This window comes from Gorilla gorilla, chromosome 15, assembly GCF_029281585.2.
Source record: "Gorilla gorilla gorilla isolate KB3781 chromosome 15, NHGRI_mGorGor1-v2.1_pri, whole genome shotgun sequence".
Classification (NCBI taxonomy): domain Eukaryota; kingdom Metazoa; phylum Chordata; class Mammalia; order Primates; family Hominidae; genus Gorilla; species Gorilla gorilla.
Genome location: NC_073239.2, coordinates 105470325 through 105487407, shown reverse-complemented (window position 1 = coordinate 105487407; position 17083 = coordinate 105470325). Strand labels below are relative to the sequence as shown.

Below are 17083 nucleotides of genomic sequence, written 5' to 3'. Positions count from 1 at the left end.
TGAGCTACGATGGCGCCACTGCACTCCAGCCTGGGTGGCATAGCGAGACCTCGCTCTATAAAACACGTTGTAAGGAGCGTATTTTGAGGTCCTGTGGCTGCAAAGCGGGCATCCTACGGGGCCCGCCCAACCTCTCCACCGCCAGTAGGGCTCGCGCTGGTCCCTTTAAATGTTCCCTTCGGGAGCCGAGGGACCGGTCCTTTTAGAGTGCGTCCGTCCAGAAACGCGGCTGCAGAAAGAGGGTTCCGGGGCCTCCGAGTCTACTGGTTGGCCTGGCAACGCCGCGTGCTCTTCCCAAGGGGAGGACGCGGGAGAAGCCGGGGCCTGAGTGCTCCAAGGCCCCGTGGGCTTCTTGGGTTTGTTGCCTCCGGCCGCTCATTAACTCAGGATGGCGTGGAAGGCCTCGCCCGCCTCCCCTTCTGGGCCGCGGCTCCGCTTATGTGAAGGCCTGTTTGGGCGTCCCCACCCTGGAGAGGGGCCGGGGTCTGGATTTTCAGAACTGCCACTCTTCTAGTGGTAAATGGATAACGAGCATTTGTAGGGTCTTTTATGATGTTTATCAGTAAATAAATTTGATGACGTAAATACTTCCACAAGCGCTTGTTAGGCACCTCACCGGGTTTGAATCACACACCTGCCATTCTTAGTGGGGATTATTCCTCCCATTTGCCTTCAGGGTTAATTTTCTAAAGGGATTGGGACTGAAACCTAGTTCTTTTGGGAGTATTTTGCACTTTTCTCACTTAAGGACTAAAGAACTCTGACATTTGGAGTATTACAACCTGAAAGAGTTACCTATGAAAAAACAACACCTTATCCAAAATAGGAAGAGGATCACACATACTAACTACAAAATTTGGGATTATAGTAGTGCTGGCTATTATCTCATTTAATCCTGAGGATGGCCCAGTTTGCTATCCCTATTTGTAGGATTATAGTGAAGGGTGGAGTCTGACCCTGAGCCTAGCACAACTCAGATAAAATTCCACCCTGCCTTCCGGGTCCTGTTAGTGCCTTTTTTCCAGCGGAGAGGGACGGCTTGTTCTTTGGCCACAGCTTGACTGGCTTTTCTTTGTATAAGCAAAGCCCAGCGTTACGTTTGCTTAACTAACGGCGTTCCTCTTTCCCCAGCGCTGGCGTCAATGCTCCGTTCCTCGGGCCATTGGAGACTCCGTTGCTTTTTAATGGCGGCAGCGGCTGCTGGGTGAGCAGCTGGAGGCCGGACAGTGTTCGTCCCATCCGGAGAGGATCGCTTTCTCCTGGCGTCACCAGCGCTGGGTTGGTGGGGGTAGCTTTTCCCTCTTTGCTCCTCCATTCTTGAAGAAAGAAGAAGATGCCACTGCCATTTGGGTTGAAACTGAAACGCACCCGGCGCTACACGGTGTCCAGCAAGAGTTGCCTGGTTGCCCGGATCCAACTGCTTAATAACGAGTTTGTGGAGTTCACCCTGTCCGTGGAGAGCACTGGCCAGGAAAGCCTCGAGGCCGTGGCCCAGAGGCTGGAGCTGCGGGAGGTAAGCCACCTAAAGACACTGCAGGCCGGGCGCGGGTGGCTCAAGCCTGTAATCCCAGCACTTTGAGAGGCCGAGGCTGGTGGATCACCTGAGGTCAGGAGTTCGAGCCTAGCCTGGCCAACATGGTGACACCCTGTCTCTACTAAAAATACAAGGCCGGGCGCGGTGGCTCACACCTGTAATCCCAGCACTTTGGGAGGCCGAGGCAGGCGAATCACAAGGTCAGGAGTTCGAGACCAGCCTGGCCAATATGGTGAAACCCCATGTCTACTAAAAATACAAAAATTAGCCGGACGTGGTGGTGGGCGCCTGTAGGGTGTGGTGGCGGGCACCTGTAGTCCTAGCTACTCGGGAGGCTGAGGCAGGAGAATCGCTTGAATGTGGGAGGCAGAGGCTGCAGTGAGCCGAGATCGCTCCACTGCACTCCAGCCTGGGCTACAGAGCGAGACACCAGCTCAAAAAAAAAAAAATTGGCTGGGCGTGGCGGTGGGCGCCTGTAATCCCAGCTACTGGGGAGGCTGAGGCAGGAGAATCACTTGTACCCAGGAGATGGAGGTTGCAGTGAGCTGAGATCACACCACTGCACTCCAGCCTGGGCAACAAACCCTGTTACAAAAAAATTAAAAATAAATAAATAAAACACGACAGGCTTCTCTGGCCCGCATGCTGGCTGTGTGTTCTAGCCCACTGGCCACTGACTGTGTGTCCCTGGCTGGGATGTCTGAGTTGAGCCTGTAGTCCCCTCCTCATGAAGCAGGAATAGATTAGATTAAGAAGTCTTCCCTTGGGGTGCCCTATAAGAACTAATGGTTCTTATTTTGAATATGTTTATATTCCCCCTCTAAGGTAATCTAGAATCAAATGTGAATACACTTTGGGTTGTTCAAATTTCCATTTTCTAATATACCCCCAAAGGTCATCCTGATCTCTAGTACAGTTTACTGACTTCATTCTTTCTTTTTTGTTCATTTTTATTTTTTTAGAGACAAGGTAGGTCTAGCTATGTTGCCCAGGTTGGTCTCAAATTCCTAGGCTCAAGCGATCCTCCCGCGATAGGCATGTGCCACCGTGTCCGGCTCTTGACTTCATTCTTTCAACATTCATTGAGTAAAATTCATTGACTATATTCTTACAGGCCAGATTGAGGTTCTAGAAACATACTGCCTGAACTCAGTTTGAGTTCTAGTTTCCTCACCATCTGCTTCTGTTACCTTGGGCAAGTTATGTGATATCTCTGAGCCCCAGTTCTCCATCTGAACCACGGGGATGACTGTGACACCTAATTCTCAGAGTAGCATAAGGTTGTAAGCTCTGCTAACTAGTCTATTAGAGTACCGATTGGGAGGTTTGCCCAGGAAACCCCTAATCTAGTTGGTAGGAAGTTATGGAGTACTCATGTATCCATATAATGTCTTAAATTTAAAATGTTATGCAAGGCCTGTGAAGAAAGGTCTCTAATTAAACCTAGGACCCCCCCTACCTTTGGCTACCTGGTTCTGGGGTAAGGGAAAGTTAGAGAAACTGGTTATTCCACCTAAAAAGTCAGGAATAGATGAACTTTGCTCCTGGTGACCATCCAATCACTTATATGATCACTCAGTACTGAAGATGCATAAGTGCCAAGCACATACTTGGAAGCTCACCCTGGTGTTGTTGCCGGTAAGAAAACAGGCATGATGCATGCTGTGATAAGGGAAGTAGAGGGTGTGCTATAGGCCAGAGGGAGGTGCAGCAAAGGGAAGGCTGCTCAGGGAAGTTAATTCTGAGCTGTGACCTGAGGATGGGGCAAGGGAGTCCTATCAAGGGCTGGAGGAGTTCCAACAAAGAGAACTGCACAGGACCAAAGACGCAGAGGCAGCTGGTCTGCCTGAAGCCTGAAGTGGGTGGAGGAAAGGCTGACTGTAAGGGCCACACAATGAGGATTTTTTGTTAAAGGATTTAGATTTATCCTGAGGGTAGTGGGGAAGTTAATGAAGGCTGTAAACAGGTGTGGTACGATTGTTTCTGTGAAGAGTGAGCCCTTTGGAGAATGATTTGAGGGGAGTGGTTCAGGTACAGATGGTAGCCACCTGGAGTTGGATAGGGTTGGAGAGAGGTGGTTGGAATCTGGATCAGGACCTACCGAGTAATAGAGAAGGGTTAGCATGGGTCCTGGTTGATATTCAGGTTTTCAGTAGATGGTGGGGCTATAACAGAGAGGAAACGTGAAAGGAAGTGCAGATCTATTAGGGGCAAGGAGGAGCGTGTGGTGAGTTCAGTTTTAGAAATACTGAGTTTGAGGTGCCAGTTGGAGGTTTTAAATAGACAGATGGATCTGCTGATCTGGAGTTCAGGCATGAGATCCAGGTTGGAGGGAAGATATTGGGAAGTATCAGCCTAAGTGAGTTCATTAAAGCCGGAAGATGGTATGAGGCTCTCCAGGGGAGAAAAAGAGGACATCGCAGACCCCTCATGGTAGATTAGAGGAGGGGAAAGTGTTGGAAGGAAACTGAGATGAAACTGCCCCAGAAGAAGAAAGAAAACCAGAACAGCAGGCCTCAGTAACCAGTCCCTGCTTACTTGCATTTATTCTTTTTTAGGGATGGGGGTCTCACTCCATCACCCAGGCTGGAGTACAGTGGCACCGTCATAGCTCAATGCATCCTCAAACACCTAGGCTCAAGTGATCCTTTTGCCTTAGCCTGCCAAGAGCTGGGACTACAGGTACACTCCACCACACCCAGCTAATTTTTTTTTTAACTTGTATTTTTGAGATGGAGTCTTGCTATGTCGCCCAGGCTGGTCTGGGAGTTGTTTCCTCTAGTTATCTTCCTGCCTCAACTTTGTGAGTAGGTGGGATTACAGGCGTGTGCCACCTTGCCTGGCTTAGTGGCTTATATTCTATTTATTTATTTACTTTGGTTGCTTCGACTTTTTTTTTTTCCTATTATGGTTTCTTCTTCCTGTAATTTTTTTCCTCGTGCACCAGGTCTGTCTATAACGCCTAGAGAGTCAGCTTCTTGAGGAACTGTGGTTTATTTATTTTTATACCAGGTGTGGAATGTGTTCAGTAAATACAGAGAGCACTGAACCCACAGGCATTGCCTTCCTTCTGTTAATAAGTCCAGAGAAATTGCCATCCCTTGTTAGAAGTTATCAGTCTCAGGGAACAAGTAACTTTATATAGCTGTGGGTATATTTCGAGCCTGATTTTTAACAGAAGAGGAAACAGGCATGGTCCCTAGAAAATGTTTTGCCTTTGGAGAGTCTGTCCCACAGTTTCCAACATAAATGTAACAGTCATGGGTAGAAAGTTTGTATAGCAAACTTTTTCTTTGAAAGCCCCAGAAGCTCTGCTCTGTAGCATATAAACAGATGGCTCAGGCATCAGGCCTAATCTTAACAAATGACTGTTCAGAAATAATCTGAGTGGGGTCACACCTGTTTCTAGTTTGTACATATAGTCTCTGTGTGATTCATACCAAGAAATATCGGTATGTTGGTTTCTTGCACTGTTCTCCCACCAAGCAAATCTGGAATTATCGCATATAGATCTGGGTGAAAAACTTTGCTACTGTCCAAATATAAAATGGAGGGAAAAGTCTTTACTCTTGCTTAATTGAATACCATTTCACTTCTATAATGACAATTTTTTTTTTTTTTTGAGATGGAGTTTCACTCTTTTGCCCAGGCTGGAGTGCAATGGCGTGATCTCGGTTCACTGCAATCTCTGTCTCCCGGGTCCAAGTGATTCTCCTGCCTTAGCCTCCCCAGTAGCTGGAATTACAGGTGCCTACCACCATGCCCGGCTAATTTTTGTATTTTTGTATTTTTTTTTTTTTAAGTAGAGACGGGGTTTTATCGTGTTGGCCAGGCTGGTCTTGAACTCCTGACCTCAGGTAATCTGTCCACCTTGGCCTCCCAAAGTGCTGGGATTACAGGAGTGAGCCACCGTGCCCGGGCCTATAATGACAGTTACAAGGGCCGCACGATAGTATAACACTATACCCAGGGGTTTCAGCTATAGCAGTAGTGTTTCTTACACTGGGTATATGGGTATTTTTTTTGTTTGCATTTTTAGCTGTCATATTTTTACAAGTGTCTAAGATATTTTATATTAAAAGCAACGTGGTTAATATACATGTATCCAGTGTAGTTAACTTAGGTTGCTAACTTTCTTTTAAATTCACCATATTTGAACTACAGAAAGTAACTTCTTTTTTTTTTTTTTTTTATTTGAGACAGAGTCTCGCTCTGTCGCCCAGGCTGGAGTGCAGTGGCACGATCTCGGCTCACTGCAACCTCCGTCTCCCAGGTTCATGCCATTCTCCTGTCTCAGTCTCCCAGGTTCATGCCATTCTTCTGTCTCAGCCTCCCAAGTAACTGGGACTATAGGCACACGCCACCACGCTCGGCTAATTTTTTGTATTTTTAGTAGAGATGGGGTTTCACCGTGTTAGCCAGGATGGTCTCGATCTCCTGACCTCATGATCCGTCTGCCTCGGCCTCCCAAAGTGCTGGGATTACAGGCATGAGCCAAAGTAACTTTTAAAAATGGGAAAATGAATTATTCCCTTAGGAAAATATTGCTGTTCGTTATAGTAGTAGTTTCTCAAAGCTGTTGAAATTCCCTGCCTATCATTCTTCTGAGTTTCAAAACATTTTTTCAAGAGAGGCTGTGAGTCCTTATGGAATTTAAGGGGAGCTAGAAAATTTTCTCCAATTTTAAAAGCATATGCTGTAGAGGCTTGAAGGAGGTGGTGAGACAAGTGGCCACCTGGGCATGGCCACTGCCTGGGGCATCACCTTGATGGAATCAGCACAGTCCAGAGTGCAAGAGTCAGGCTCAAAAATCTCATGTCATGGGAAGACCTGATTTAATCTAGCTCGCTAAAAATGATGTGTAAAACCAGGACCCAAGTTTAGTAATTTATAAGCAGTAAGGAACTGCCAAGGGTCCCAGGTATGTGTGCCCTCTGCCTAGGCCAAGATTTTCCTATAGTTAGGGCACATGGGAACCAGAACAAACCAGAAGTTTCTTGGTGAACATGAAATCAGAAGAGATGTTGCCTTGAAAAAGTAGATATTTTCCTAAGTCGGCCAGGCGAGGTGGCTCACGCGTGTAATCCCAGCACTTTGGGAGGCCGAGGTGGGCAGATCACCTGAGGTCAGGAGTTCAAGACCAGCCTGGCCTGGCCAACATGGTGAAACCCCATCTCTACTAAAAATACAAAAAAATTACCTATGCGTGGTGGTGTATGCCTGTAGTCCCAACTACTTGGGAGGCTGAGACAGGAGAATCACTTGAATCCGAGAGACAGAGGTTGCAATGAGCCGAGACTGCGCCACTGTACTCCAGCCTGGGCGATAGAGTGAGACTCTGTCTCAAAAAAAAAGAAAAGAAAAGAAAAAGTACATATTTTTATAAGCAGAGAATTGCTGCCTCCAGGACCAGACAAATTCCTTTGAGTCAGGGCATCCTTTCCTCTGCGCGATGCTTCAGTGGTGCTTCAGTGCCTGTCTGCCTCTTGAGATGGCTGCTTAGTAAAGTGGTTAAGACAGTCTGCAGTAGTCAGAAACACCTAGGTTGCATCCAAGTGCTGTCATTTAAGTAATTATTTAATCACTTAATTTCCCAAGTTCATTGATTTTTCATTTGTAAGTTGGGGATAATAATAGTACCTACTTGATAGTGGTTATGAGGATTCGGTGTTAAATGTAAAACATTTAGCAAAGGACCTGGTATTTGGGAAACTCTCAATAAGTGTTCTTCTTTATTACCATTGTTGTTGATGTTATGTTATTGTTATTAGTGACTCCTATCCCCTGTTGTAGTAACTGACCAAATTCTCTTCATAGGAATTCTTTTCTTTTCTTTTTTTTTAGTGAGATGGAGTCTTGCTCTGTCGCCCAGGCTAGAGTGCAAATGGCGCGATCTCGGCTCACTGCAACTTCCGCCTCCCGGGTTCAAGCGATTCTCTCACCTCAGCCTCCCAAGTAGCTGGGATTACAGGCACCTACCTGCCACCACTCCTGGCTAATTTTTGTATTTTTAGTAGAGATGGGGTTTCACTATGTTGGCCAAGCTGATCTTGAACTCCTGACCTCAGGTGATCCACCCACCTTGGCCTCCCAAAGTGCTGGGATTGCAGGCAGGAGCCACCGCACCTGGCCTAAAAAGTTTTGTAATCCTCAGGATATGGGGAAGTTGTGAAACCATAGAAGTCTCTTCAAGGTTGTTTTTTTCATGTTTTTGCTATGGTATATTGTGTTAGTTTTATAACTTAGAGGACAGTTTTCTTTCAGCTGTTTCTGAGGGGGGTGTGTGCATGCTGGGGCGTCTTTATTGTTGTTCCCATATATGGCCTTCATGCGTAACTATTGTTTTGAAGTTGAGTTAAATACTGAGCCACTGCTAAAAATTACCTCCAGGGTATTTTGTTGAAGATGAAAGTCTAGCAAAATGTATATAGTGGCCTCTCATTTCTTAATTATAGGCTTTGGTTTATCATAGATCTTTACGAAATGTTTTTTAAATTGTGTGTTTAGTGCGTTACACACAATGTCAAGTTTTTGTTCCATAGACTGTAAGCTCCATCAAAGTAGGACTCTTGTCGACTGGAGCATTGCCAGGGTCTGGGATAGCACCTTGCACCTTACAGTATGTTGTTGCTGAATAAATGTTTACTTAGTTTAAAAATTAAGAGTTTAGTTTTGAATTTAGATTGATAAACATGGACAGCAGTACAATTAAGTCAGCCTTTGTTTGCTCTGATTTTATTTCCTGGAGAGAGGTAAACATTTCCAAAGTTTTGTATACAGATAGAAAAGCACCATTTTCTTTAGACTCTTCTTTTTCACTTTGGGGCTTCTTCTGAAACACTTAAAAAGTGATCTAGTTGTAGTGGCTCCCTGATGTAAGATTGCTGTGTCAAGGGAGTGTCAGCTTCCTCACTGGACTTTGAACAGATACTTCTCATAGCACCTTATGGCAGATGGGGATATTTTTTTTGCTAGGGGATTTGTTAGAATAGAGAGGAATCAAGCATATAACGCAAACCATAACCCTCAAGCACAACTTTAGAAAGTGTTCTTGGCCATCAAAGTGTTTTATTTTAAATTAGCGTCTTAGGTATTCCAAATATCCACTGACCTTATCTTGACTGTTATCTGAGTAGACATCAAGAATTTCATGCTTATTTCCTTGTGTACTAGCTGTTTTCATTTGGACTCTAAAAATAGCTGATATATGTGTAAAGTAAAAGTCTAGTACCCAGAAACTTTTTTACCTTTTGGGCCAAGTAGTTATTCATTTAGGTATGTACGTTATAAAACAAGTAAGACTGAGGTAGAGACAAGAATCTGTGAATATTTTCAGTTAGAGCTGTTGGACCGTCTGAAGCAAATATAATGTTAGGTTGGTTGGCCTCTCACCTAGATAGAGAAAGCTTTCCCAAGTCTAACACCAATTATAAATGATCAGGGATTTTTCTTGATGTTTAGGTTTTCTGTTACTTTTCTTGTTCGGTCTAGGTAATTAAGAATTAGCCATATAAATAAGTGTGGAAATTATACATACAAACATGGAGGATATGCATTTTAAAGTCTATTCTACAATCACAAGTTATTGCAGAATTTGGAAACCTGTTTATTTGAAGAATAGAGTATTATTCAACCTAGACTTAGTGCCTAATAAACTTAAAGGCTAATAACCTAAGATGTTTTCCTTTCAGTATTGGATTTTTCCCTTGAGATACCAGATGTCCTTATTTTCTTACCGTCAGTCTGTCACAGTAGTGTAGTCTCAGGACCATGTGGAATTAAGCATGAATTTACTCATTCGAAATTTGTAAGGTGAATTACAAAATGGTGGACATGAGGGAACTGATGGTGTTTTGGGGGCTCTAAGTGCTGTCACTGTCTTTGGTGTATAGAATCAGATTCCATTCCTTCTAATATCTCTAGAAGCTTTGACTTTCTGCTATCTCCATTTGGGTAAATGAGCATTATTGTGCTGGAAGCTTTATTTACCTCATTTAATCTTCACAATGAGTTAGGCGTTGCATTATCTTTTCCATTTTCAAATTAGGAAACTAAACTTAAGAAAAGTTTGAGTGATTACATACCTAATAAGCAAAAGACCCAGGATTTGAGATTTTATGTCAGACTTCTGCTTGAACTTTGACCTTTAAATTTATGGCGGTCATGGACCCCTTTGAGATCTGATGAAAACACAGAATTTTGTGTACAATTTCAGGTGGTTCATAACCACTCTCTCCCCCAAGTCCATCCATGGGCCTAGGCTGTGGGCCTGGAGGCTTCCTGGTTAAGGCAGTCTTTCCCTTTCTCTCCCCTTGTCACAGAGCAGGATCTTTCTTCCCTGGTCTTCTACTTCCCAGAGTGAAAGATGCTGGAAGGATGGAATATTTGTGAACAATTCAAGACCTTCATAATTAAAAAATAATAATTTGCCTCTGAATATAGTTCCTCCCCTCGCTGACCTTTCTACTACAAATGCCCTTTTTTTCTTTGGCCTTCATCTTTAGGTCTCAGGAAGGGCCATTCATTGCTCAGTGGGACAACTTACTATTAAGGAAAAAGCCCCTCTCGGGGGACAGAGGGGAGGTCATGAGTGGGAATTCCCCCACTGTCCTGCTGATGGTAGATCCATGTCTGTCTTCCCTGCTAGGCAGCAGGTATGTGATGCATCTTCAGGAATTGAATGGATGATTCATTCTTCCTTTATACATTAATCAAGTTCCCAGGCCAATTGTTGAGCCCTCTGTATCATTCTTCTTGTCAGATACACACTTTATGTGAATATGGCATTTTCTTTTCTATTAACAAGGATTCATCATTCTTTTAACAGTATGCCAATTTAGCGAATATTTTCCTATTCAGTTCTCTGAGCAATTTGTTCATAAACAAATGTCACTTAGATTTCCTTTATCTTTTAATGAATTGACAGAACATACAGAGGCAATTTAAATTTTTGCCTAAGATGCTAACATTACTAGAAGAAACTGTATGTCACAAATCCTTCGTGAGGATTGGCAGCATGTAGTAGAAATAACTTCCTATCAAGGGTTTGTACCACTTTCTATAGTAGATTACCCAAATATGATCATTAAAAGGTGTATAGTGTTGAGATTTATATATGGGGCAGAGTAGTTTTGTTATTTTAAATAAGTTTTGACTTATTTTGCCTACTCAGGCTAAGAAAATATACGGGTAATCTCATGCTGAGTGGCAAGCTCATGTGAATCTAAAAACAACTTATTGGCCGGGCAAGGTGGCTCATGCCTGTAATCATAGCACTTTGACAGGCCGAGGCAGTAAGATTTCTTCAGTCCAGGAGTTCACCACCAGCCTGGGGAACATAGTGAGACCCTATCTATACAAAAAATTAAAAAATTAGCTGGGCATGGTGTCATATACCTGTAGTTCCAGCTACTCTAGAGGCTGAGGTGGGAGGATCACTTGAGCCCAGGAAGGCAAGGCTGCAGTGAGCCATGATCATGCCACTGCACTCTAACCTGGGTGGCAGAGCAAGACACTGTCTCCAGAAAAAATAAAAATAAAAACAACTTGTTATGTTACAGTTACTTAGATGGCTCAGACTTCGTTGACTTGTCAAATGAACCTCAATGTCAAGTGAATTTTCAGCACATTGAACTTTATACCATTCGATTCAACTACATTTGGCAAAGTGGGGTTTTGGAAGCAAAGAGGTAAAGTTTTGGTGCTCAATGGACTTGGGTTCAAATCCCTGCAGACTACCTGTGTGAACTAAGGAAACCAACTTCCCTGGGATTTGTTTCTTTTGTATGTGATATGGCTGCATGTAATAGTAAGAATGATAGCTCTGCATTGGGTACTGACCATATTCCATGCCCTGTGCTAGTTGCTTTATGTATGTTTAACCGTGTGTGTAATCAACTTTGTTTCCTCCCACCATCTCGTTGATGGAGTGGACCAAAGACCAATAGCATCCATAGGACACTCATTAACTGGCAGCTCTTTTTAAGTATTCTTTAGCCGTTTCCACTTTCTGTTTCATCATGTAAATTTGTTAGTTGGAATAATACACTGAGGGACAATAATGGATTGGAGAAAAATCACTGGAGAGGTATTATTGTTAAGTCAGGCAACTGAGTTCAGAGCTACACTGCTGAGAATTAAGATATTCACCATAACATCCTTTCTCTTCCTGCAAGTTTGGTATGAAATATCTAGAAAATAACCTTCTCAGTCCCTTGTATTTTGCACTTAGAAATAATATGTAGACACTTGCATACTTGACTCGCCTGTGTTTTTATGATTGACACCTATTTTGAAGTCAAATTTATGCTTAGTGACTTAAGGAAATAACACTTAAACCATACAGTATGATAACAGAAAAATGAAGCATGTTTAATAGTGAATATGTCTAATATTGTATTATTATTATTTGTATAATGTATGCTACCCTTCAATAGAATGCAGATTTCTCTGTATGATGCTATACAACTAATGCCTGGCTAGGGCAGCTAGTTGGTGACAGCCCCCTGCTAGAATTCAGGTCTTCCAGCTCTTGTTTTAGCACTTTTCTCTCAATATACTGCTTTTCCATGGAGCCATTGCCATTTTCCTAAAAGAAAAACAATCCAAGTGTTGATATTGTCTATTTACTTTAAAAGGAAATAAAGGGAAAGAAGGCCAGGCGTGGTGGCTCATGTCCGTAATCCCGGCACTTTGGGAGGCCAAGGTGGGCGGATCATCTGAGGTCGGGAATTCGAGACCAGCCTGACCAACATGGAGAAACCCCATCTCTACTAAAAATACAATATTGCTGGCCATGGTGGTGCATGCCTGTAATCCCAGCTACTCAGGAGGCTGAGGCAGGAGAATCGCTTGAACCTGGGAGGCGGAGGTTACAATGAGTCAAGATCATGCCATTGCACTCCAGCCTGGGCAACAAGAGCAAAACTATGTCTCAAAAAAAAAAAAAAAAAAAAAAAATTAACCGGGCATTGGTGGCAGTCGCCTGTAATCTCAGCTACTCGGGAAGCTGAGGCAGGAGAATTGCTTGAACCCAGGAGGTGGAGGTTGCAGTGAGCTGAGATTGTGCCATTGCACTCCAGCCTGGGCAACAGAGTGAGACTCCATCTCAAAAAAAAAAAAAAAAGGAAATAAAAGGAAAAGTTCCCAAAGATAGAATCCTATTAGTGAAGGAAGTATTTAAGTGTAGGATCTCCTCTACTAAATAAATGTAATAAGAAATTTTATACTGTTTAAAGGGACTAGAAAACCATGATAAGAAGATCTCGTATTACTTGAGCACTTGTTTGCATGAGACACTTTTTAAGTGCTTTAAATGTTTTTGCTTATTTTGATCTTCACAAAAATCCTGTATATGAGGCACTGTTATGCTCATCTCCATTTTACTGATGGGAAAACTGAGACACAAAGGTATTAAGTGACTTGCTCATGGTTACATGGCAGAAACCACAGCTAGAGTAGTTCTGACTCCTTGAACAGCATCTTTCTTCCTGGTTTATAACCTTTGACAAATGACAGGTGGCCTGCTCTGGAGCTCATGCCCTTGATGACAGCCTGGCTCAGAGTGGCCTCCTAAATGTGACAGTAGTTTTTGTAAGTACTCTGGAGATATTTGTTATCATTTAGTTTTTGTATTTTTACAATTATCTTGCTTAAGATAGGTTTTTGCACTCACGTCAGGCAAAGAAAGGTAAGCATGAGAAGGAACATGAGTGTCATTAGGCCAGCAAGACACCGTTGGGGAATCCCCAAGGTGTTTAGGGCAGAGCTATTTGATGAGAAGCCTTTGGTGAGCTTGTTCCCTGGCAGAGTTGGAAGTATCAGACTGATGAAATACATCCCAGGAGTGTTCTCTGCTGAGATATTTTCCAAAGCAATATCTGCTTGCACTACTGTTAGATGAATTTGGTGGGCTTCTAGATTCAGATTCTTCATCCAAGCAAGGAGAAAGGTAGAGGCAGTGAGTCCGTTGAAGTGCTGGCTGCCTTTCGTGATGAGCCCAGGCTGTGACTGAAGAATAAGAAGTTCCAGTTTATCTTTGGTTATGTGGGTCGTAAACTAAACAACCTTTATATGGTAGCACATAGAACACATTAGCTTTTGACTGTATTGAAACTTTGTGCAGTAACATCTCAATTATCCCTGTCATTCTTGTTGGTTATATATATACAGTCATGTGCTGCATATGACATTTTTGGTCAATGACAGACTGCTTATAAGATGGTGGTCCCACAAAATTATAATACTGTATTTTTACTGTACCTTTCCTATGTTTACATAAGTGTAGATACACAAATACCATTGTGTTTCAGTTGCCTACAATATTCACTACAGTAACGTGCTGTACAGGTTTGTAGCCTAGCGGCAATAGGCTATATCACATGCCCTAAATGTGTAGGAGGCTATACCATCTAGGTTTGTGTAAGTACACTCCATAATGTTCACACAATGAAATAGCCTAATGATGCATTCCCACATCGTTAAGGGACACGTGACTACTAAAATTTCCCCTTTAATCCTAGTTTACTCTTTAAAAACATGTTGATATTGTCTTAATCTTATAATGCAAGATCTTTCTCCATAGCACTTATCAGTATCTGGCATAATATATATTTTGCTTGTCTATTTTTCCCTATTGGAATTAAGTTACGTGAGGGCAGGAATTTTGTTCTTATGTTCAATGCTGTATTCCTAGTTCCCAGAACAGTGATTGACATGTAGTAGGTATTCAGTCAATATTCATTGAATGAATAGATGAATCTTTCTAAACATTAGTCCAGTTAAAAATAAGAGTATATTTATTTGTGTTTCAGAGGCATCATATTCATAGCATCTCATTGTCCAGGATAGTAAATAGAAAAGAGATAAGCAGTTCATCCATGTGGACAGTGATCTCAGTTTGTGCCTCCTACTGTCTTTCAGTCCCTGAAATTGGCTTATCATTTGACTCTTCCTGAAAGTTAAATGCTACAGCAACAACAAAAATCTAGCCACACGAGAAGTTCAGTTACTTGGACTTAAGTATAATTTCAGAATAATTTAGAAGGTCAAGATGTACTCTTGATTATTTTCTTGAGTCTTCATTTAGTTGTAATAGAGTATAATGATATTGCATATTACCACTTTGGCTGTAAAATATATATTATTTGATCAAGTATAAAAGAAAACTGATTAAAATTAAACAGAAAAGGAAAAAATGCTGCCTGCTTTGAGGCAATGTGACCGCCACTATCTGTCACAAGGAAAAAGTACAATACTTCATTATTTATGGCAGACTCTGTAAAGGTAAGCTCCAGGCTTGAATTAGGTTAATACTTGTTAACTACCCTTGTTAGATGATCTCTTCCCGGGATAGACTTTATCTAGTGCTATCTTCTGTCATCTCTTTCCTGATGAAAAGTCTTCTGACTTCTGCCTAGTCTAAGAAAGGCATCAGGATGAAATTATATTTGCAATTTTAGATGGGATTAACTTTTATCAACCCAATGCATCAGTGGCTTTAAAAACCCTTCAGCTAATTTGTGTGTCCCTCTGCTCTGCTTTAAAAATAGTACAACCAAAAAGACTCTTAAAATAATTAGACGAGAAATGACTTAGGGATTAGGAAAGGGTTTACATTATGACAGGATTTGAACCTGCTTTTAATAGCTGACGTCTCCTTAGGGGACTATGATTGGGGTGCTGCACATTTTTTCCCCAGCTCAAATTTGTAAACTCTCTTTTGCTTTGAACAAAAAACTTGGTTATCAAATCACTTTGTTCTCAGTCAACATCAGTTCATGTAAAGTAAGTCAACCATATTGTGCTGAAAAGAAGCCAAGTTTGTTTTAACTTTTATTTTTACTATAGTTTACAAAGCAGGCACAGTTATCTACAATTTTAGAAGAGTAGCTATGAAAAAATTTTAAACAACTATGAAGAAATCATTGAATAACTTTTTGAAAACTATCCTGATATGTTTGTTCATAACAAAATAGGAAAGGAAGGGAGAATGTAAACACACCTGACAATGAAAGTTTCACAAAATTCTCTACAGTGACCATTGAGAATTGATCTAGGGGATGCTAGAAGATTCAGTGATTTAACAACTTCTGCTGGAATGAGTTTCCCACAGGTCAAGTCAATTTGCTTTGATCACCAGTGAGAGTGGATGCAGCTGTGGAGAAAGAGAAGCCACGTGGAGGTAAAGTTTCTGATCAGGAAAAGCACTGGGAAGTTATATAACAAAGTGTGGCAGGAGACATGAACTGAACGCCAATAACTAAAGGCTAGTCTGCTGGAAAACTTCTGTTACAATTAAACGAACTCCATTAACAGGACGTGCATAGTCCAGAAGATTTGGACTCAAGACAGGATGTGTGCTTCTGGGAAGATATCCTAGACCAAGGCAGTAGTTAAAATTTCAGGCACATGGGCCTGTCTGTAGCAAAGTTTTTGCCTTTCTTTTAGTAAAAGTCCTGGTATGTTCAGACTTTAAAGGAAGAAATTAGTTTGACTGTTATTTGAATAGTGATATTTTCAAGGAAGAAGCATGCTTGATTCAAGTTTTATTCTATTTTCTATCATACCTGAAGAGATCCTATCTGCTAAATATATGTACCATGACAAAGGTAAGAGTGCTTTTCAGCATTATCAGTACGATTAGAACTTACAAAGTTCTTCACCACAATTTTGAGGAAGGAAGGGTACATGTTAAATTCCCTGTTAAGAAACAGACTCAGTGAGGAAGTGAGATACTCCAGAGCTGGCGAGTGGTAAAGCCAGGACTCAAAGGCCGAGCCTTTTGCCTGCAAATCTAGTGCTCTTTGTACCACACCATGCTAGTGGCAGCTATTGGAATCTCAGGCATTGTCACCCGGGGGAAATACAACCATGTGTCACTTAAGGACAGGGAAATGTTCTAAGAAATTCGTTAGGCAATTTCATTGTTGTGTGAACATCACAGGGAGTACTTAAACCTACGTGGTATAGCCTACTGCACACCTGCTATATGCTGTGGCCTAGTCCTGGTAGGCTATAATAAACCTGTCCAACATGTTACTGTACTGAATACTGTAGGTAATTATATATATATATAACAATGGTGAGTATTTGTGTACTTAAACATATCTAAGCGTAGAAAAGGTGCAGTAAAAATGTGATGTAAAAGATTAAAAAGGTACACCTGTATAGGGTACTTACCGTGAATGGCGCTTGCAGAACTAAAAGTTGCTGTGGGTGAGTCAGTGAATATGAAGGCCTAGGAAGTTGCACTATAGTAGTAGGACACTATTGTAGCCTCTAGAATCACTGTACAGCTAGGCTACATTAAATATATCACAATTTTAAAATTTTTTAAGACAGAGTCTCACTCTGTTGCCCAGGTTGGAGTGCAGTGACGCAATCATGGCTCACTGCAGCCTCGACTTCCAGGCTCAAGCATTCTCCCAAGTAGCCTCAGCCTCCCAAGTAGCTGGAATTATAGGCGTGCACCACCACACCTGGCTAATTTTTGTAGTTTTAGTAGAGATGGGGTTTCAACATGGTGGCCAGGCTTGTCTTGAACTCCTG

The 17083-nt window shown here is 42.2% G+C and overlaps 1 protein-coding gene across 4 annotated transcripts in view; it reads left to right on the top strand.

Annotated features, from left to right (window-relative positions):
• The window catches only part of PTPN21 (protein tyrosine phosphatase non-receptor type 21), an 88542-nt gene that overhangs the window by 3047 nt on the left and 68412 nt on the right, over window positions 1-17083 (top strand). For 2 of the 4 annotated variants that reach the window (XM_031001854.3, XM_063698100.1), the window contains exon 2: window positions 1132-1513. In XM_031001854.3, the coding sequence (XP_030857714.1) occupies window positions 1334-1513 (180 nt within the window). In that variant the 5' untranslated portion in view covers window positions 1132-1333. Of the gene's footprint in view, window positions 1-293; window positions 517-1131; window positions 1514-10988; window positions 11224-17083 lie in introns of those variants that run through there. The other 2 variants (XM_055361804.2, XM_063698101.1) reach the window with 2 other exon arrangements.